The sequence below is a fragment of the Garra rufa genome, chromosome 1, assembly GCF_049309525.1.
Source record: "Garra rufa chromosome 1, GarRuf1.0, whole genome shotgun sequence".
NCBI classification, from domain to species: domain Eukaryota; kingdom Metazoa; phylum Chordata; class Actinopteri; order Cypriniformes; family Cyprinidae; genus Garra; species Garra rufa.
The window spans coordinates 46,682,774-46,703,506 of NC_133361.1; the positions used below are offsets into that span (position 1 = coordinate 46,682,774).

General features: G+C 36.8%; 1 protein-coding gene and 11 non-coding genes across 12 annotated transcripts in view; 1 reads left to right on the plus strand and 11 right to left on the minus strand.

Moving 5' to 3' along the window:
• The window catches only part of LOC141313366 (mothers against decapentaplegic homolog 4-like), a 26,134-nt gene extending 6,839 nt beyond the window's left edge, over positions 1-19,295 (minus strand). Inside the window, exons 1-2 of the mRNA XM_073832651.1 lie at positions 19,131-19,295; positions 18,709-18,998 (exon numbers count right to left, since the gene is read on the minus strand). Of these exons, the coding sequence (XP_073688752.1) occupies positions 18,709-18,998; positions 19,131-19,295 (455 nt within the window). The remainder of the gene's footprint in view (positions 1-18,708; positions 18,999-19,130) is intronic.
• Positions 355-425, plus strand: trnac-gca (transfer RNA cysteine (anticodon GCA)). Its single transcript has one exon. It is a non-coding gene; the product is annotated as a tRNA-Cys (tRNA).
• trnac-gca (transfer RNA cysteine (anticodon GCA)) lies at positions 2,547-2,618 on the minus strand. Its single transcript has one exon. It is a non-coding gene; the product is annotated as a tRNA-Cys (tRNA).
• Positions 5,999-6,070, minus strand: trnac-gca (transfer RNA cysteine (anticodon GCA)). Its single transcript has one exon. It is a non-coding gene; the product is annotated as a tRNA-Cys (tRNA).
• trnac-gca (transfer RNA cysteine (anticodon GCA)) lies at positions 7,149-7,220 on the minus strand. Its single transcript has one exon. It is a non-coding gene; the product is annotated as a tRNA-Cys (tRNA).
• On the minus strand, positions 8,126-8,197 carry trnac-gca (transfer RNA cysteine (anticodon GCA)). The gene has a single exon. It is a non-coding gene; the product is annotated as a tRNA-Cys (tRNA).
• Positions 9,145-9,216, minus strand: trnac-gca (transfer RNA cysteine (anticodon GCA)). The gene has a single exon. It is a non-coding gene; the product is annotated as a tRNA-Cys (tRNA).
• trnac-gca (transfer RNA cysteine (anticodon GCA)) lies at positions 11,012-11,083 on the minus strand. Its single transcript has one exon. It is a non-coding gene; the product is annotated as a tRNA-Cys (tRNA).
• On the minus strand, positions 12,519-12,590 carry trnac-gca (transfer RNA cysteine (anticodon GCA)). The gene has a single exon. It is a non-coding gene; the product is annotated as a tRNA-Cys (tRNA).
• Positions 14,064-14,135, minus strand: trnac-gca (transfer RNA cysteine (anticodon GCA)). Its single transcript has one exon. It is a non-coding gene; the product is annotated as a tRNA-Cys (tRNA).
• Positions 14,885-14,956, minus strand: trnac-gca (transfer RNA cysteine (anticodon GCA)). The gene has a single exon. It is a non-coding gene; the product is annotated as a tRNA-Cys (tRNA).
• Positions 16,290-16,361, minus strand: trnac-gca (transfer RNA cysteine (anticodon GCA)). The gene has a single exon. It is a non-coding gene; the product is annotated as a tRNA-Cys (tRNA).
• Positions 19,296-20,733: the final 1,438 nt, after the last annotated feature.

Genomic DNA, 20,733 nt, shown 5'->3' on the forward strand with positions numbered 1-20,733 from the left:
TTTATTTAATTATTTTTGCTGCTAGTATTGCTGTCAGTATGCAGTTTTTTTGTTTTTGTTTTTCTCAATCATTTTAATATTGATTTCCTCACTTTAGCAGAGGTGGCCATGAAGACCCACTGAATCATTAGATGATTTCAAGCCAAGTGTGAAACAACCTCTTTTCCAGATTGGAGTAACACACAGTGTTAAACTACAAGAGTTTTATTCCTGGAGTCCCATATTAATCTATTTGAACGAAAAGAAAGTATATAATACAAACTCAGACTGTCATACACACCTTTAATTACACTGTTATATGACTGTCACGTGACTTACCTGTGAAAAGGACACCTGTGAGGTGTGATAGTGTGTGGGGGTATAGCTCAGTGGTAGAGCATTTGACTGCAGATCAAGAGGCCCCGGTTCAAATCCGGGTGCCCCCTCTTTTTTTACACATCACTTAAAAATAAAGAGCAACCTGTAGTATTGTGGTAAGGCCTACAAGCACAATAGTAGGATTACAAAGAAAATATGTCAAGGGATGCCCAGGATCGAACCAAAAACAAAACAGATACGCGCAAACTCACTGAGCTACATAACAGGTAGCAATTATGACACACAACTTAATCTGATGAAAGTCTCATGAAATCAACATGTCTTACTGTATTTGGAGTGGAATGAGTGTAGTTGTGTCCTTAGCCACTAGGTGTCGCCTCATACAAAGTGTGAAACAGATGATTATCAAAAATCTGGTGAAAGGTGTGAATATTGTAAGATTTAGGAATATTTTAAGACGTTCTTTAAATGTTCTTTACATGTAGTAACAGTTCTATTTAGAACCAAAGCCAATCTGAAAAGGAGGTGATCTATAATCAATCTGATCTATGATCTAATAGTGCATTGGGTCTTAATGGCCACCTCTGCTACTGTGAGGAAATCAATATTACAATGGTTTGGTGAAAATATATATATATACTGCATACTGACAGCAATACTGGCAGCAAACAAAAAAAGTATAATACTAATACTAATAGACAAGGGACAAAGGGACATTAGAACATGCATAGGGTTTACTTAGAAACACCAACACAAATCCAATTCTGTAGAAATCAGTCCATGTACATTGCAGGCCTGTGAGTCACGCATTTCCAAAGTAGCTAAATATTGAGTTTGGTATAAAGACCATAAAGTGGGAAATTTGATTTGTGCTAGAATGAACATGTTATTCACACTAAGCATGAGGAAACCAACTTCCAATAAAACTTTGTTCTGTGATACATTTCACAAGAACAATATTGTAAATGCTTAGGATGATTTAGGATGATGAAAACACAATTTCTTTACGACTGAAGAAAGACATGAAGTAAGTAAGTAAATTATCTGTATTTTTTTATTTTGAAGTGAAATAATGTAACAAATGTCACAGAAAATCTCATAGTGTTTGATGGCACAGGCTCCGACTCCGAATATATAAAACATGATATCAGATATGGTTGATATTTTAAGGCGATTTTGGAACTTACTGAGCTGTAGTCTACAGTGGCGGCTCGTCGGGGGAGGCACAGCTTCTGCCAAAATGTTGAGGTAAAAATGAGAGGAGGACGATTTAATGTTAATAAAATTCACAATTAATTTCCGTTTATGTGTCAAAATCTGTAATTTTTGTTTGTAATTCCACATCTAACACCATAACATGTTATTGAAGTTGGAAAGCGCCGCTTTTCTATCACGAATGTGCCGAATCTGCTGATCTAAATACAACCGCTAAGTGATAGAAAGGGGAGGGGGAGGCCGGGGAGAGCTAAGCTCTAGTGCCTAAAAAAAAAAAAAAATAGCCAATCACCATCGAGTGCTCTCTTTCAGCGGGTGTTGAGAAAAGACACCTTGCAGAGGAGGCTAGCCTCCCTTCTGGTAGGCCTATATCAACCAATCATCATAGAGATGTAAACTACGTTATTAGTTTGAACGTTTCCCGCTGCCCCGATAATGTACCAAGTACTTATGATGAGTAGCGATATTAAATATTTGATCGCCAACAGATTTACCAATCTGTCATTCAAACAGTATATACAAATTAAAAATGAAGGGACAACACGCCTAAAGGCAATCAAAAAGCCATTTTAAAGTGATTAAGCAAATAATAATAATAATTGGCTAGCTATTGTAAAACGTAACAGTCAGTGAAATGAGCATGTCTCAATATTTAAAATGTTGTGTGTCTATGGGATCAATAGGAGATCCTGCTTCCACTGGTGACAATATGGGCTTGGTGAGTGAGCAGCTTTGATGACAGTCCATTTATGCTTTCTCCTTCTGCTGAGTCATTAAATGAGTCCAAAATAATGAAATAATTGCTCAGCATGTAGTCAGTCAGGGTGTGCGTTTAGTAACCAGGCCTGGCATCTGGTATTACTGGTAGATGAGGTTTACGGCCATGAAAATTCATGGAAAGCTTCAGGTTCTTGGCCTCTATTATTGTTAAGATCTGCAATTACATATATTTGTATTCATATTGGTTTCTTGCCATCGAAGCATGCAGCCTGATGACAATAAAGACATCCCATAGGGGGCACCCGGATTTGAACCGGGGACCTCTTGATCTGCAGTCAAATGCTCTACCACTGAGCTATACCCCCACACATAAAGATATGGCAAAGGTAATGCTTTGTGCTCAAGTCCAGTGTGTAAATAATGCATGTAGATACAACTGTGAGTGTTTGTCTCTTCTGAGCTCATAGCTGTGTGCTGTCCGTCTGTTGTAATGCCCAAACATAACTGTAATAATCTGAGATAAATAAATAGGTAAATTCACAAAAAGTATCAAAAAGATGACATTCCCAACACTATACTTACACTCTAAAAAAGATGGTTCTTTAAAGGTTCTTTACATGTAGTAACAGTTCTATTTAGAACCAAAGCCAATCTGAAAAGGAGGTGATCTATAATCAATCTGATCTATGATCTAATAGTGCATTGGGTCTTAATGGCCACCTCTGCTACTGTGAGGAAATCAATATTACAATGGTTTGGTGAAAAAATATATATATACTGCATACTGACAGCAATACTGGCAGCAAACAAAAAAATATAATACAGATTATTTACTCACCCCCTTTGTCATTCAAGATGTTCATGTCTTTCTTTCTTCAGTCGTAGAGAAATGTTTGTTTTGAGGAAAACATTTCAAGAATTTTCTCCATATAGTGTACTTCTATGGTGCTTCCTAAACGCAGCTTCAAAGGGCTTTAAATTATTCCAGCCGAGCGAGAAGGGTCTTCTTGCTCGGCTTGTCTAGTTCTGCGATGCGCATGTTGTATTCTGTGCAATCCGGTTCAAGACAGTTAGGATATGTTGAAAAACTCCCATCTCATTTTCTCCTCCAATTTAAAAATCATCCTAATTTGCTAAAATCATCCTAATTTCGTTTGACCTTATTTTCACGTTCGCTTTGTAAACACTGGGTCGGTACTTCTGCAGTGATGTAGGACGATTTTGAAGTTGGAGGAGAAAATGAGATGGGAGTTTTTCTACATACCCTAACTGTACTGAACAGAGTATGCGCATCGCAGAACTAGAGAAGACGAGAATTTGTGGTTAAAAGTGTATAAACTGTAATTTTTTAAAAAGAAAATAACCGATCGTTTCGCTAGATAAGACACTTCTTCCTTGGATGGGATCGTTTAAAGCCATTTGAAGCTGCATTTAAACTGTGTTTTGAAAGTTCAAACTCGCGGGCACTGCTGAAGTCCACCATATGGAGAAAATTCCTGAAATGTTTTTTTCTCAAAAAACACAATTTCCTTATGACTGAAGAAGGACATGAACATCTTGGTTGACGAGGGGGTAAGTAATCATCATAGAGATGTAAACTACGTTATTAGTTTGAACGTTTCCCGCTGCCCCCGATAATGTACCAAGTACTTATGATGAGTAGCGATATTAAATATTTGATCGCCAACAGATTTACCAATCTGTCATTCAAACAGTATATATACAAATTAAAAATTAAGGGAGAACACGCCTAAGATGTGTATAAGGTACACGTTACCTGACTGAAGGCAATCAAAAAGCCATTTTAAAGTGGTTAAGCAAATAATAATAATAATCGGCAGGGATCCCCAGACCAATACAATTGTGCCTCCTCTATTTTAAAACCCACAAGCTGCCACTGGTAGTTTACTTTGTCCTTAATAACAAACATAGCCAAATGACTGCAGTATAGAGTAGTGGAACTATGACGTCACTTTGTAGGCCGATCGTCTTGCTAGCATCCCTCGACAAAAAGGCAATAGGATTTTTCCATAGGCTTTTGGATTAACGCAAAAAATAAACTTTGTGTTCAACCATCGTTTGTGAAACTTACACGTTTTGTTCATCAAGATAATCCTCACACAAAAATATAACTTGTATGAATTTTGAAGCCTAAATACAAATGCCAGAACTAAAAAGCTAAACTTAGGCTATAAACGGACTACATCGGTCGCTCGCCTTCAACGCCACCACCACCATGCTTCCGACAACCTTTTTCAAACTTATTTTTAGAAACAAGTTCAGTATAAAGGATTTAATCTGTGGATGAATTTTATTCCATGTTACATTAACCTTTTCATATAAAACTGGAATAAATTCAAAACTAGAGCCAAAATAAAACTGAAATGAAACAATAATAATAATAAACAGTAAGGAGTGAATAAATGAAATAATCATAACTAAAGCACATATGAAAGCATGTATTTCTGTACATTTAGAAATAAGGTCAATAAATCCTCGATTTATATGAATATTTTAATTCAAAACGAGTCTCGGCGTAGTATTCAATAAAAATCTAGTGCATGAAATTATTGAATAACAGCAGAGTGAACAGGTGTTTAATTATGGTAAGATTAAATTTATCTTGGTGAATAAAGTACCACGTTTCAGCTATCGTTTTGTTAGAGTGGTTACATAAAATGTTATTTTATCCGTGCTTTTGGAAAATCCTCAGTCTTTCTGCTTTCTAACAGCTTTATGTAGCCGTAAACATTTCATTTTAACGTGGCTTCAAGCATATGCATCAGTAAAGTTTCACAGCGACCACGAAAAGCCTGTAAATGTGGTGTTTACATAGAATAATAATCAAATTAATTTACCTCATGGTATGAACCCAGAGTCTCTGCTGGTTACATCAGTAATTAAACGAGAATCTTCCATACAAAACTATTAGTTGCATTTGGGGGCAAAGCAAAACAAACAAACAAACAAAAAACACTGTCTAAAGATAATATAAAACTAACTTGGTTTGGTTAATCAACAATTAATTGTACTACAAATTATACTATATTTAGAAAACACTATAAATTGATAAACTGTTATGCGTGATGACGTTTAATGTCTCTGACAGCACCTGTAGTCAGTAACTAGTAACTTTTTTAAAACAACTCAGTTTAAAAAAATCACGAGTGGGGTGTAACTGGTGTGTTTTATCTGTCAACCCTTATTTAAGGGATTTAACCAAAATCCCATTAAAAAAACCCATCGACTTTGGGACGATTGAACCGGAAGTGCTAAAATACTAACTCGCTTCTGGGTTTTTGCATACAAAGTGAGGTCATAGTTCCCCCACTCTCTTCCGATTACTGTGGTATGGCTGCTTAAAATGATTTGATTTAAAGAAAGAATCTATGTCGTCTATGTTACAGAGTCTTACAATATTCATATCATTCACCAGATTTTTGAAAATTGTGTTTCATCTTTTGTTTGTGGCGAAACCTAGTGGCTAAAGACACAACTACATACATTCCAGTAAAATGTTGATTTCATGAGACTTTCATCAGATTACGTTGTGCGTCATAATAGCTATCGGTTACATAGCTCAGTGAGTTTGCTTGTGTCTCTTTTGTTTTTTGCAAAGCAGTTGGTCCCAGGTTCGATCCTGGGCATCCCTTGACATATTTTCTTTGTAATCCTACTATTGTGCTTGTAGGCTTTAACACAATACCACAGGTTGCTCTTTATCTTTAAGTGGTGTGGTAAAAACAGGGGGCACCCGGATTTGAACCGGGGACCTCTTGATCTGCAGTCAAATGCTCTACCACTGAGCTATACCCCCACACACAAAGAAAATGGCACAGGTGATGCTTTGTGCTCCAAATCCATTGTGTAAATACTAAGTGTATATACAAGTGTGAGTGTTTGTTTTGTGTCTCCTCTGAGCCTATTGCTGTGTGCTGTCCGCCTGTTGCAATGCCCAAACATAACTGTTATAATCAGGAAAGTATTACAACGCACATTCTCAATGCACATTATTTTAAAACATTGTTATCAGTGTTTATTCTAAAAGGTAATAGATTGACTGAATTTCAGATAATAAAGAAATCAAGAAATATTTAAGAGTGAAAGCTTATTGCATCCTCTGACCAAGGAATATGATTGGATGTACATTTAAACCACACAGTATCAATTTTGTTTAGTCATGGAATCCCTGATGTTATCCCTGGTGCAATTTGGAGCAGTTAGCCAAACCCAGATCCAGTTCTTTGGGGTGTTAGAGCCGAGAGTGAAAGCAAAACAAAACTAAAAAACGAAAGCAGAAAAACACCCACAACTGAACAAAGATGAGTGTTGGATTTTAATTATTATAAAGGGAGCTCCCTTTACTTTTAAGACTATAATCCATTAAGGATTGTATGAAACTTTTGTTTTTGGACTTTTGCTGTTACTAAACAGTACTTCAGCCTACAGACCTGTGTAAAATTACTTGTGCTGATCAAATAAATGTGGCCTAGCTTGTAAAACGTAACAGTCAGTGAAATGAGCATGTCTCAATATTTAAAATGTTGTGTGTCTATGGGATCAATAGGAGATCCTGCTTCCACTGGTGACAATATGGGCTTGGTGAGTGAGCAGCTTTGACGACAGTCCATTTATGCTTTCTCCTTCTGCTGAGTCATTAAATGAGTCTAAAATAATGAAATAATTGCTCATGTAGTCAGTCAGGGTGTGCGTTTAGTAACCAGGCCTGGCATCTACGTGTTACTGGTAGATGAGGTTTACGGCCATGAAAATTCATGGAAAGCTTCAGGTTCTTGGCCCCTATTATTGTTAAGATCTGCAATTATATATATTTGTATTCATATTGGTTTCTTTCGATCGAAGCATGCAGCCTGATGACAATAAATACATCCCATAGGGGGCACCTGGATTTGAACCGGGGACCTCTTGATCTGCAGTCAAATGCTCTACCGCTGAGCTATACCCCCACACACTATCACACCTCACAGGTGTCCTTTTACAGGTAAGTCACCTAACAGTGATATAACAATGTAATTAAAGGTGTGTATGACCATCTGAGCTTGTTTTATATACTTTCTTTTCATTCAGATAAATTAATATGGGACTCCAGGAAAAAAACTTACTAGTTCAACTTGGCTTGAAACGATCTAATGATGAAATGGGTCTTGATGGCCACCTTTGCTACTGTGAGGAAATCAATAATAAAATGTACAAAAAAATACTGCATAGTGCATACTGACAGCAATATTAAACCCCAACACAAATACAGTTCTGTGGAAACCAGTCCATGTTTTCGGTTGTAGGCCTGTCATACACGCATTTCCAATAGCTAAATATTGAGTTTGGTATAAATAGCCTACCATGAATAGGGGAATTTGAATGGTGCTAGAATGAGCCAGTTATTCACACTAAACATGAGGAAAACTTCCTTTAAAATATTGTTCTGTGACACATTTCACAAGAACGTAATGTAAAGGCACAGATTAGGACTTTTAGCCTCAAGTTATGAATTAAAATCACACAATTAAAATTAATATCACCAATAGCTCTTGCTAAAAGTTATTTGATTTAACGAAAAATTTGTGTCCATGTTGCAAAATGACACCTAGTGACTAAGTATTTCACTACTAATATAGTAAGACATGTTGATTTTAATGAGACTTTCATCAGATTAAGTTGTGCGTCACAATTGCTACCTGTTGCGTGGCTCAGTGAGTTTCCCTGTGTATGTTTTCTTTTTGTAATGCATTTAGTCCCGAGTTCGATCCTGTGCAACCCCTCACATAGTTTCATTGTAATCCTACTATTGTGCTTGTATGCCTTAACACAATACTACAGGTTGCTTTTTATTTTTAAGTGGTGTGGACAAAAGAGGGGGCACCCGGATTTGAACCGGGGACCTCTTGATCTGCAGTCAAATGCTCTACCACTGAGCTATACCCCCTTCTGAAGAAGCATGGCACAGGTGATGTTTTCACAGGTTGCTTACTGAGTGCTCAAGGCTTTTGTGAATATAATGGGTGTGTATACAAGTGTGAGTGTTTGTTTTGTGTCTCCTCTGAGCCCATAGCTGTGTGCCGTCCATCTGTTGCAATGCCCAAACATAACTGTAATAATCAGGAAATAAATAAAAAAGTAAACTGACAAAAACTACCAAAAAGATGACATTCCCAACACTATACTTAGTATTACTCAAAGTTTGAATATTCTTAATGCACATTATTTAAAAATTAAAAGCACTTTGTTATCAGTTTTTATATATAAAAGGTGATAGTATTTGTGTTTGCACTCCTTACTTTTTAGGCAATAATCCATTAAGGATTTGTATGAAACTTTTGTTTTTGGTCACATACAAGCTGCAAAGTTTTGGAAATGACATTCGATTGAGTACAAATATTTGGATAGCCTTTTTCAAGATATGCTTATCCAAATGACTCAGTGACATTTACATGATTTTAATCTGTGGACTTACCTTTTAATATTTAACAAACAAATATAAAATGCTGTTATTAAACAGTACTTCAACCTACAGACCTGTGTAAATTACTTGTGCTAGCTATTGTAAAATGTAACAGTAAGTGAAATGAGCTTTAAAATGTTGTGTGTCTCTAGGATCAATAGGAGATCCTGCTTCCACTGGTGACAATATGGGCTTGGTGAGTGAGCAGATTTGATGACAGTCCATTTATAGTTTCTCCATCTGCATCAAATGAGTCCAAAATAATGAAATAATTGTTCATGTAGTCAGTCAGGGTGTGTGTTTGGTACTGGCCCTGTATTCTACTGGTACATGAGATTTATAGCCTTGAAGATTCATTGAAGCTTTCAGGTATTATTATTAAATTTCTGATCTAAGCAAGCAGCCTGTTAACAATAAAGTGGAAGTCCCATAGGGGGCACCCGGATTTGAACCGGAGACCTCTTGATCTGCAGTCAAATGCTCTACCACTGAGCTATACCCCCACACACTATCACACCTCACAGATGTCCTTTTTACTGGTCAGTCATCTAATAGTCCATCTGTAACAATGTAATTAAAGGTGCATGACGGTCTGAGTTTGTTTACTATATTTTCTTTCCATTCAAATAGATTAATATGGGATTAATCCAATCTGGAAATGAGGGTTTTCACTATTGTCCTCAATAACGAAAATAGCTAAAAGACTACAATATTTCGATTACTGTGGTGTTGCCACACCAATAGCTCTTGCTAAAAATAGTTTGATTTAAAGAAATATTAGTAATCATGTTACAAAGTGTCGTCTATTTTCCAGAGCCTTGCATTAGCAGTCTCTATTCCGTTTTATCCTTTGTATGGGGCGTCACCTATAGTGGCGGCTATGTACACAACTATATGCATTTCACTCCAAATACAGTAAAATGTTGATTGCATGAGACTTTCATCAGATTAAGTTGTGCGTCATAATTGGTACCTGTTACGTAGCTCAGTGAGTGTTTGGTCCCAAGTTCGATCCTGTGCAACCCCTCACATATTTTCTTTGTAATCCTACTATTGTCTTTGTAGGCCTTAACACAATACTACAGGTTGCTCTTTATTTTTAAGTGGTGTGGACAAAACAGGGAAGGGACAAAACAAAACAGGGACAGTTTGCTGTCTCACTACTGTTCTGGCAAAAGTGCCAAAAAAAAAAATTCTCTGTAATTACTTTTCACAAGAACCAAACCATAAAGGCTAGAATACACTACACGACTTTTATCCTGATTATCAGACTAGATTCCGGAGGATTTGACAGATTGAAGGTTTAACAGAAAATTTCACAGTGCATGACATCACAGACTTTAACTTATAGCTTCAAAATATAGAAAAATAAAGCATGATATCAAAATATGTTTGATAGGTTTTTTTTTTTTGTGGAACATATAGTTTTCATTTGTCGCGCGACTCTTTGCAATTAAGCGTGTGTGTAGTCCAGTTTGTGGTCCTCAGATGTTTATGATGCACAGTGTATAATGCCTAGTGTTTTAAAATCAGTTCCAATCTATTTAAAGTTGATTCTAAGCTGTGCGGTGTATTTCAGCCTTTAATTTTACAAAAAACCTCTAGATAGATAAATATAGCCTATTATAGTGAGCTGCAGTCTGAACTGTCATCAATAACGAAAATAGCCAAATGACTACAATATTCCGATTACTCTGGTATGCCCACACCAATAGCTCTTGAATAGCATTTGATTTGAAGAAATATTAGTGACCATGTTACAAAGTGTCTTCTATGTTCCAGAGTCTTACAATATTCACATCATTCACCAGATTCTTGATCATTAGCGGTCACTGGTCAGTTTTATCCTTGGTATGAGGCGACACCTAGTGGCTAAGTACACAACTACATGCATTCCACGCCAAATACAGTAAAACGTTAATTGCACAAGACTTTTATCAGATTAAGTGTGTCATAATCACTACCTGATATGTAGCTCAGTGAGTTTGCGTGTAGCTGTTTTGTTTTGTTTTGTTTTTTCAGTTGGTCTAGAGTTCGATCCTGGGCAACCCTTCACATATTTTCATTATCATCTTACTATTGTGCTTGTTGGCTTAAACAAGCAACAGTTGGTTTGAGTTTCACAACTTTTTATGTACACTCTTAAAAGGGAGGAGATACATGAATGTATTCCAGATCTGTGTCTGTGTGTTATTGTTAGGTGATATTCATGGCAGGTTTTATACATCTGGCCTATGCTATCCCCAAACTCACTTATAAGGGAGTTTTCTCTTTGTTTTAAAGTGGTGTGGACAAAACAGGGGGCACCCGGATTTGAACCGGGGACCTCTTGATCTGCAGTCAAATGCTCTACCACTGAGCTATACCCCCAGATGAAATATTACAGTACAGGTGATGCTTTCACAGGTTAGTTACTGAGTGCTCAAGACTTTTTTGGTGTATAATAGATACAAGTGTAAGTGTTTGTTTTGTGTCTCTTCTGAGCCCAGCTGTGTGCTCTCCTCATGTTGCAATACCCATAAATAACTGTAATAATCAGGAAATCAATTAATTAGTTAATTCACAAAACCTATCAAAAAAGATGACATTTCCAACAATACACCATGATATTAAAGGTGCTTAGCTGTTTTAGTATTCCTAAAAATTTGAATATGCTGAATGCACGTTATTTAAAAACACTTTGTTATCAGTGTTTATTCTAAAAGGTGACAGTTTTGAGTGACGGCTTTTAATAATTATAAAGGGAGCGCTCTTTATTTTTAGGCTATAATCCATTGAAGATTTGTATGAAACTTGTTTTCAGCCATGTACACAATGAAAAAAATGTCAGGAAGGAAATTTTGTATTTGTACGTTATCCATTATCAGATCAAACAAAAGCTCAATTAAGTAATAAGTGTAATAATATATTCTCTTTGGATCAGAACAACAATTGTATGCCTACCCTCACAAAATTTTAGACACTAACATTATTGTAATGAAGAATAAAACAGTTGTGAAAATTTGTGAAAGATTTGTGTAAATCACTGTTTCATAAAATTTGTAGTTGTTTGATTGTTTGAAGACCTATGAAACTATATTGTATCAAGATTTTGCCTTCATGCAGCTGCACACTGCTGTTTACAACCTGAAATCATGCTGGTGTGCATAATGTATTCTTTAAAAGATTTTGCTTGTCTTGTTTTGCTAATTCTAAACTTACAGCACAATAAAGATGCCTCAGTCAGGTTGAGTACAAATATGTGGATAGCCTTTTTCAAGATATGCTTATCATGATTTTAATCTGTGGATTTACCTTTTAATATTTAACAAACAAATATAAAATGCTGTTACTAAACAGTACTTCAGCCTACAGACCTGTGTAAATTTCTTGATGTGCTGATTAAAAAAAATGCAGGCTAGCTATTGTAAAACGTAACAGTCAGTGAAATTAGATAACAGTCAGTGAAATGAGCATGTCTCATTATCTAAAATGTTGTGTGTCTATAGGATCAATTGGAGATCTTGCTTTCACCGATGACAATGTGGGCATGTTGAGTGAGCAGATTTGATGTCAGTCTATCCATGCTTTCTTCGTCTGTCTTCAAATAACTCCAAAATAATGAAATAATTGCTCATGTAGTCAGTCAAGGTGTGACAGGCCTGGTATCTACATGTTACTGGTAGATGAGATTTATGGCCATGAAAAATAGAGTTTAACATTCTTGTCCTCTATTATTGTTAAGATTTGCAATTACATTTATTTGTATTCACATTGTTTTCTTGTAACCTAAGCATGTGGCCTGACGACAATAAAGGCGTCCCATAGGGGGCACCCGGACTTGAACCAGGGACCTCTTGATCTGCAGTCAAATGCTCTACCGCTGAGCTATACCCCCACACACTATCACACCTCACAGGTGTCCTTTTCACAGGTCAGTTAATGGTCCACCTATAACAATGTAATTAAAGTTGTTTGTGACAGTCTTGTCAAGATAAGCTACTGTGAACGTCACCACATCATGAGTAGCACTTCTTTTCAAGAACCGGAAGACAATATCAGGATATACTGCTAACAAATGTGAGTGATATGCCTTGCCAGGAAATATCAGTTGGGACAACATCTATTGGGAAGAATTAATGTACCAACTATGTGTGTGTACTTATGATTTATCGAGATCTTAACAATTATGTAAGAAAGAAAGAAAAAACAGCATAATGCATACTGGCAACACACACACACAAGAAACAGAGGGACTTAAGCACATACATAGGGTTTACTTACTCTCCTCAAATCCAGTTCCATGGAAATCGATATTTCTGGTTGTAGACCTGTCAATCCCAGATTTCCAAAGTAGCTAAATATCAAGTTTTGAATGAGCAAGTTATTGCACACTATGCATGAGGAAACCAATTTCATTAAAACATTGTTCTGTAATTACATTTCACAAGAACCAAACCATAAAGGCTAGAATACACGACTTTTATCCAGACTTTTAGTCCAGATTTCCGAGGATTTGACAGATTGAAGGTTAATAAATTTAACAGAAAAGACTCCAACTTATAGCTTCAAGTTGTGGACAAATAAAACATTATATTAAAATATGTTTGATAGTTTGAGGCAATTTTGGATTTTTGTTGTGTTCAGAACAACTTGAAAGTCTAAAATGTAGTAGTTTAAAATGTTAAGCTGTGCAGTGAATTCCAGCCTTTAAGTTTACAAAAAAACATCTAGCCTAGATAGATAAATTCATTATTACTGAGCTGTAGTCTGCACTACAGCTCAGTAATCATTTGATTTAATAAAAAATATTAGTGTCCATGTTACAAAGTGTCTTCTATGTTCCAGAGTCTTACAATATTCACATCATTCACCAGATTCTTGATCATTAGCTTCTCTGATCAGTTTCATAGCTTGGTATGAGGCGACATCTAGTGGCTAAGGACAAAACTACATGCATTTCACTCCAGATAGAGTAAGAGGTGTGGATTTCATTAAACTTTCATCAGATTAAGTTGTGTGTCATAATTGGTACCTGATATGCAGCTCAGTGAGTTTGCGTGTAGCTGTTTTTGTTTTTGTAATGCAGTTGGTCCCGAACTCCGGCAACCTTTCACATATATTCATTCTCATCTTACTATTGTGCTTGTTGGCTCAAACAAACAACAGTTGGTTTGAGTTTCAACTTTTTATATACAATCTTAAAAGAGAGATACATGAATGGTTTCCAGATCTGTGTGGTAAACAGGTGCTGTCTGTGTGTTATTGTTAGGTGATATTCATGGCAGGTTTTATACATCTGGCCTATGCTATCCCCAAACTCACTACTAAAGGGGGTTTCCTCTTTGTTTTTAAGTGGTGCGGACAAAACAGGGGGCACCCGGATTTGAACCGGGGACCTCTTGATCTGCAGTCAAATGCTCTACCACTGAGCTATACCCCCACACAGGTAGCTTCTCACAGGTGTCCTTTTTACAGGTTAGTTACTGAGTGCTCAGGTCCATTGTGTCTACAGTGGGTGTGTATACAAGTGTGAGTATTACTGTGAGGGTAGATGTTAGTAAAACACAATCTGTTAGATAGGGAATTTAATTTATTATTTTGTGGCAAGATTTTCCAGTTGTAGCTGTATCCCTTCTAGCCCTAACCAACTGTTGGAGGGTTGAATGCAATGCTGTCAGGCGACTTCATGTTGCAATCACTTGAGGAAACATGACAGTAGAAAGTTCATAATATTACAATAATACCACCTTTCATTCTCACTTAGTCTGCCTTGATGAAACATCATGTCTGTGCAAACAGGGTGCTTGGAGGTATGCAAATACATACGTTGACAGGCAGCCTATTGTAATCCTCAGACTGAGGAATATGACTGGGAACAAGGTGACAATTTAGGCTTGGTGAGTGAGCAGATTTGATGACAGTCTATTTATGCTTTCTCCTTCTGCTGAGTCATTAAATGAGTCCAAAATAATGAAATAATTGCTCATGTAGTCAGTCAGGGTGTGCGTTTAGTAACCAGGCCTGGCATCTACGTGTTACTGGTAGATGAGGTTTATGGCCATGAAATGCATGGAAGGCTTCAGGTTCTCAGCCTCTATTATTGTTAAGATCTGCAATTATATATATTTGTATTCATATTGGTTTCTTGCGATCTAAGCTTGTGGCCTGATGACAATAAAGACATCCCATAGTGGGCACCCGGATTTGAACCGGGGACCTCTTGATCTGCAGTCAAATGCTCTACCACTGAGCTATACCCCCACACACTATCACATCTCACAGGTGACCTTTTACAGGTTTGAAACAATATTGCACAGGTGATACTTTCACAGGTTACTTACTGACTGCTCAAGTCCATTGTGTTTATAATGGGTGTGTATACAAGTGTGAGTGTTTGTTTTGTGTCTCCTCTGAGCCCATAACTGTGTGCTGCTTTCATATTGCAATACCCTTAAATAACTGTAATTAATTCATTAATTAATTAACAAAACCTACCAAAAAGATGACATTTCCAACAATACCAGGATAATAAAATTGCTTAGCTGTTTTAAGATTCCCAAAGTTTGAATATGCTGAATGCACATTATTTAAAAACACTTTGTTTACTCTAAAGCGTGATAGTTTGTACTGAATTTCAAATAATAAGAAATGAAGAAATATTTAAGAGTGAAAGTCTTTCTCTGAAACTGCTTTGGAGAGAGGTTTCGGAGAGGCTAGCAATAGCAAGCTGGCTTTGAAAGCTTAAGATCCCACCTTCCCTGCAAGTCACTCTCCACAGCAACACCTTCTCCAAAAAACCTGAACGCACTCAGGCAGACCAGAGACTAACCAGCGACAAGATGATATTGCCCTGTCAGGGCTTATTGGGGATTCACACATCAATATTACGTCATTTTTGTCACACTGAACAACAAATTATTACTGTATTTGCATTATTGTAAGGGTAGGTTTTTAGATCTAATAGGTAGCAAATTTAATGTATTGTTATTTTATGGTGAGATTTTCGTAGCTGTGACCCTTCTAGCCCCAACCAACTGTTGGTGGAGGGTTAAATGCAATGCTGTCAGTTTACCTCATGTTTCAATCACTTGTTAGAAAACATTACAGTACAAAGTGCATACTATTACAATAATAACACCTTTAATTCTTACTTGGTCTGCCCTGATGACACATTATGTCTGTGCAAAGAGGGTGCTCAGAGGTATACAAATACATATGTGGACAGGCAGGTAGAGCAGCCTATTATAATCCTCAAGCCGAGGAAAATTACTGGCAATGTGATGACGTTGGGGGGTTGTTGAACAAGTAGATTTGATGACAGTCTATTCATGCTTTTATCCTTCTGCTAAGTCACCAAATCAGCCCAAAATAATTAAATAATTACTTATGTAGTCAGTTAGGGTGTGCTTTTGGTAACCAGGCCTTGTATCTACTTGTTACTTGTAGATGAGCTTTATGGCCATGAAGATTCACCAAAGACTTCAGGTTCTTGGCCTCTATTACTGTTAAGATTTGCGATTAGTTGCATGTTTATTCATATTAGCTATTTGCTATCTAAGCATGTGGCCTGATTACAATAAAGAAGACATCCCATAGGGGGCACCCGGATTTGAACCGGGGACCTCTTGATCTGCAGTCAAATGCTCTACCACTGAGCTATACCCCCACACACTATCACACCTCACAGGTGTCCTTTTCACAGGTCAGTCACCTAACAGTCATATAACAATGTAACTAAAGGTGTGTATGACAGTCTGTTTATTTTATATACTTTATTTATTTTTTATTCAAATAGATTAATATGAGACTCCAGGAATATAATATACAATATTCAATTCAACAATATCTTACAATATTAACACCTTCCACCACGTTTTTGATATTTGTCAGTTTCACCCTTTGTATGTGGCGACACATAGTGGCTAAGTACAAAACTACATGCATTCCACTCCAAATACAGTAAAACGTGTTGATTTCATGAGACTTTCATCAGATTAAGGTAAGTATGTCTAGCAATTGTTAGCTAATATGTAGCTCAGTGTGTTTACATTCGTCTTTTCTTTTCGCAATGCAGCTGTCCCAGGTTCGATCCTGGGCAACCCTTCACATACACTCTAAAAAGTGCTGGGTTATTTTTGTAAACACATTGCTGGGTTAATTGTGCTGGGTCAAAATTCTGGGTTGTTTGAGGCACTGTAAACACACAGTTGGGTTGATCATGCTGGGTCAAATGGACTTTAAGGGGTTCTTTCACTATGAACACCTGGGTTGGGTTATTTTGACCCAACCTGTTTGTTTATTTTTTTTCCACTTCATCGAACATTCTGGATTCTTCACTCGTCTCGTCGCCAGGCGGACACGCACCTCGCAGCAAGCAGGATTATAAGGTAAATTAATATGATTATATAATTATTTACCTTTATTTTTAATAAGTTGTGTTTTAGAGCACACTGATTTCACTGTTTAATGCAATATTTGATATTTCGCTGTGCGGGGTTGGCATTTTATTCCGTGAATGACGAACGTTGTAACTTAAGCAGCCAAGCGATGTAACGTTACTTTTTTGCCTCAACAATCGCTTTATTGTTATATAAAGTGTGTGTGTGTGTGTAGTGTAGTGTTATTTGTATAACTTACAGTATACATATGGCTTTTAACGCCTTATGGAAAGAGTAGGTCAGAAATACGGGGGTAAGTTAATTTACTGTCTGCATACTGTATGGCTTTGTAATGTTTTGTCGAAATTAGATAATTTCATACAAAAATTTATCTTTTAAGGGCATATTTTTTCAAGTAAATGTCTGCGACGTGCCGAATCCAACGATAGATCCATATGTTTTATGTTGAGCATTTTCGCGCTTTTTTCCTTGAGGTAACTTATCTGAATTAGCTAAAACGCTATGTCCCTTACTTTAATAACGTTAAGCCACAATATGACTGGTGTGTACTATTGTTTATTACTTAAATGTAATGTTGTCTTAGCTACAGTATGTAAAGTTAGACTTAATCTCTCGTGGTGTATGTGGCCGTTTATATGTCGCGTTTTTTGTGCACTGAAGTTCGTTATATGTAGATGTCAAAATATACGTTCATATAGAGCTTGGCCAACTACGTCACTGCGCGTAGAATTATGGGTAGTTGCCGCCATGTTTTATGTAACGTCGTCAGCCGTCAGTATTACAACATGCATTATTATACTATGAAAAAGAAAGAAAAAACAATGCACAGATCCAAGGAAAAGCTAAATCTTCCATACCGAGAAAAGCTTAATTAAGTGTCAAAGCTGAGGTATTTAGAAAAACTAAAAATAATCAACGGCTCGATCCTTACGAGCATATAGTGGTGGACGATCTAAATGAGTTACCGCCTTACCGCACGTAACATTCCCAGGTGGTGTTTTCCTACTGCATTGTTACCTGTGTTCTTGAGACTTAACAGATAATGCATGTTTAATACTGTTCGATTTCAGTTACTTCCTGTACGGTCTGGGTCAAATTGACCCTAACTGGATTCAATACAATTTGCCAAAAATCACACTATGAAAACAACAAAGACTCAGGTACTAACAGTAAACTTTTTTATATGAATACTCATCAAATGGAACATATGATGTATGAATATGTTTCCAAAACATTTTTATTTCTTTTTTTTTTTTTTTACAGTTTTGTTTTGACAAATTTTGAAAATACAAAGTATGCTGACTTTTTTTGCTGGTTTGTTTTAACTTGTTTTTGTTGTTTTGCATTTGCTGCTCAAAACATCAGAACTGAACAATTTAATATTGCTGTATAATGAAAAAAACGTTCACTTTTTGCCTAAGTTGGGTCATTTTTTGTTCTGTAGACTAAATTAATAAATTCAAGGAATTACTCAAGACAAGATGAGCACACAGCAAGTGCATGCTTTCTGCATACAAATTTCTTGCACTTCACACACATGGTTCTGGTTTTGCTGTCACGTTTGGATGGGCACAAATCACATCTCTTCCTTTTTTTCCCGACATCTCTGCTCACTTCTTCGTTTTCTGTGGAACTGACTCTGGATCCACCAGCTTGCACTGACTCAACAAAAGCTGAAGCCGCTGGAGATCGAGGTGGACAGGTGCGTCTCTGGATCTCAGGCGTGATGAGAGCTCTTCCCAGCTCTTCCACTTCCAACGTTTGAATGCTGACACGTCCAGGATGTTGTAGAAGATGACCAAAGGCCAACGGACAGTCTTGCGCTGACAGCTGAAGGAGGATGTAACTTTGTCCAAGTTGTCGACTCCACCTTTGGCTTCAGGCCCAGTTACATACTCCTTCAGCTGTCAGCGCAAGACTGTCCGTTGGCCTTTGGTCGTCTTCTACAACATCCTGGACGTGTCAGCATACAAACGTCGGGTGTTCCTGGAAGAGCTGGGAAGAGCTCTCATCACGCCTGAGATCCAGAGACGCACCTGTCCACCTCGATCTCCAGCGGCTTCAGCTTTTGTTGAGTCAGTGCAAGCAGGTGGATCCAGAGTCAGTTCCACAGAAAACGAAAAAGTGAGCAGAGATGTTGGGAAAAAAAGGAAGAGATGTGATGTGTGCCCATCCAAACGTGACAGCAAAACCAGAACCATGTGTGTGAAGTGCAAGAAATTTGTATGCAGAAAGCATGCACTTGCTGTGTGCTCATCTTGTCTTGAGTAATTCCTTGAATTTATGAATTTAGTCTACAGAACAAAAAATGACCCAACTTAGGCAAAAAGTGAATGACGCTCACAGAGGAGCGTAAAACAAGACATAACAAAAACAAACATCAAAGAAATGTTTTGTTTTTTATACTATCTGTCTGACTTTTTTTTTTTTTTTTACATTTGTCTTTCTGTAATTTACACTTAATTCTAAATACTGTGATTTAACTTTTTTAAGTGTGTTTGGTTAGGGTTAGAGCTGAAATTAGTAAAACACTTGGACTGGAGTTGAAGAGCAAATGTTATTTTGTGTCTGTACAGGTGCTTTTGAATAGCTGGCTATGTGGGTCAAAATGACCCACAAACATTACGAACGTATAGACTTGTCTGTATGTACATTTAACAACACATTAGCGTGTTGAAACTTTGCATGCATGTTCATGACCCCAAATGAGAAAAACCCACAAAATATCAAGAAAAACAACATAGTTTTAATAGCATTTCAGATAGATTGCAAAAATAAATGAGAGCTCATTTTTACCATCTGTAGCTGACAAAATATTTTTTCTGTATTGAAATAAGTGGGGGAAATCCCTTTTTTTGGCTTCCTAGGCTAGTAAAAAACTAAAATAACAAAATATAACCAAGAAATGTTACTATTTTGGGTCTGTAGAGTTGCCTTAGAGCATTAAAATAGGTGGGTCAAATTGACCCGGGAACAGTACGAACGTAACAATTTTTTTTTTAGACATGCCAAAACACATCGGCATGTTGAAACTTTGCATGCATGTTCATGACCCTAAATGCGAAAAACACACAAAATATCAAGAAAAACAACATAGTTTTAATGGTATTTCAGACAGATTGCAAAAATAAATGAGAGCTAATTTTTACCATCTGTGGCTGACAAAATATTTTTCTGTATTGAAATAAGTGGGGGAAATCTCCTTGTTTTGGCTTCCTAGGCTAGTAAAAAACTAAAATAACAAAATATAACCAATAAATACTACTTTTTTGGGTCTGTAGAGTTGCGCTAGAACATTAAAATAGGTGGGTCAAATTGACCCGGGAACAGTACGAACGTAACAAAAATTTTTTTAGACATGCCAAAACACATCGGCATGTTGAAACTTTGCATGCATGTTCATGACCCTAAATAAGAAAAACACACAAAATATCAAGAAAAACAAGATAGTTTTAATCGTATTTTAGATAAGTTGCAAATATAAATGATAGCTCATTTTTACCATTTGTAGCTGACAAAATATATTTCTGCATTGAAATAAGTGGGAAAATCAGATTTTTTGGCTTCATAGGCTAGTAAAAAACTAAAATAACAAAATATAACCAAGAAATTGTACAATTTTGGGTCGGTAGAGTTGCC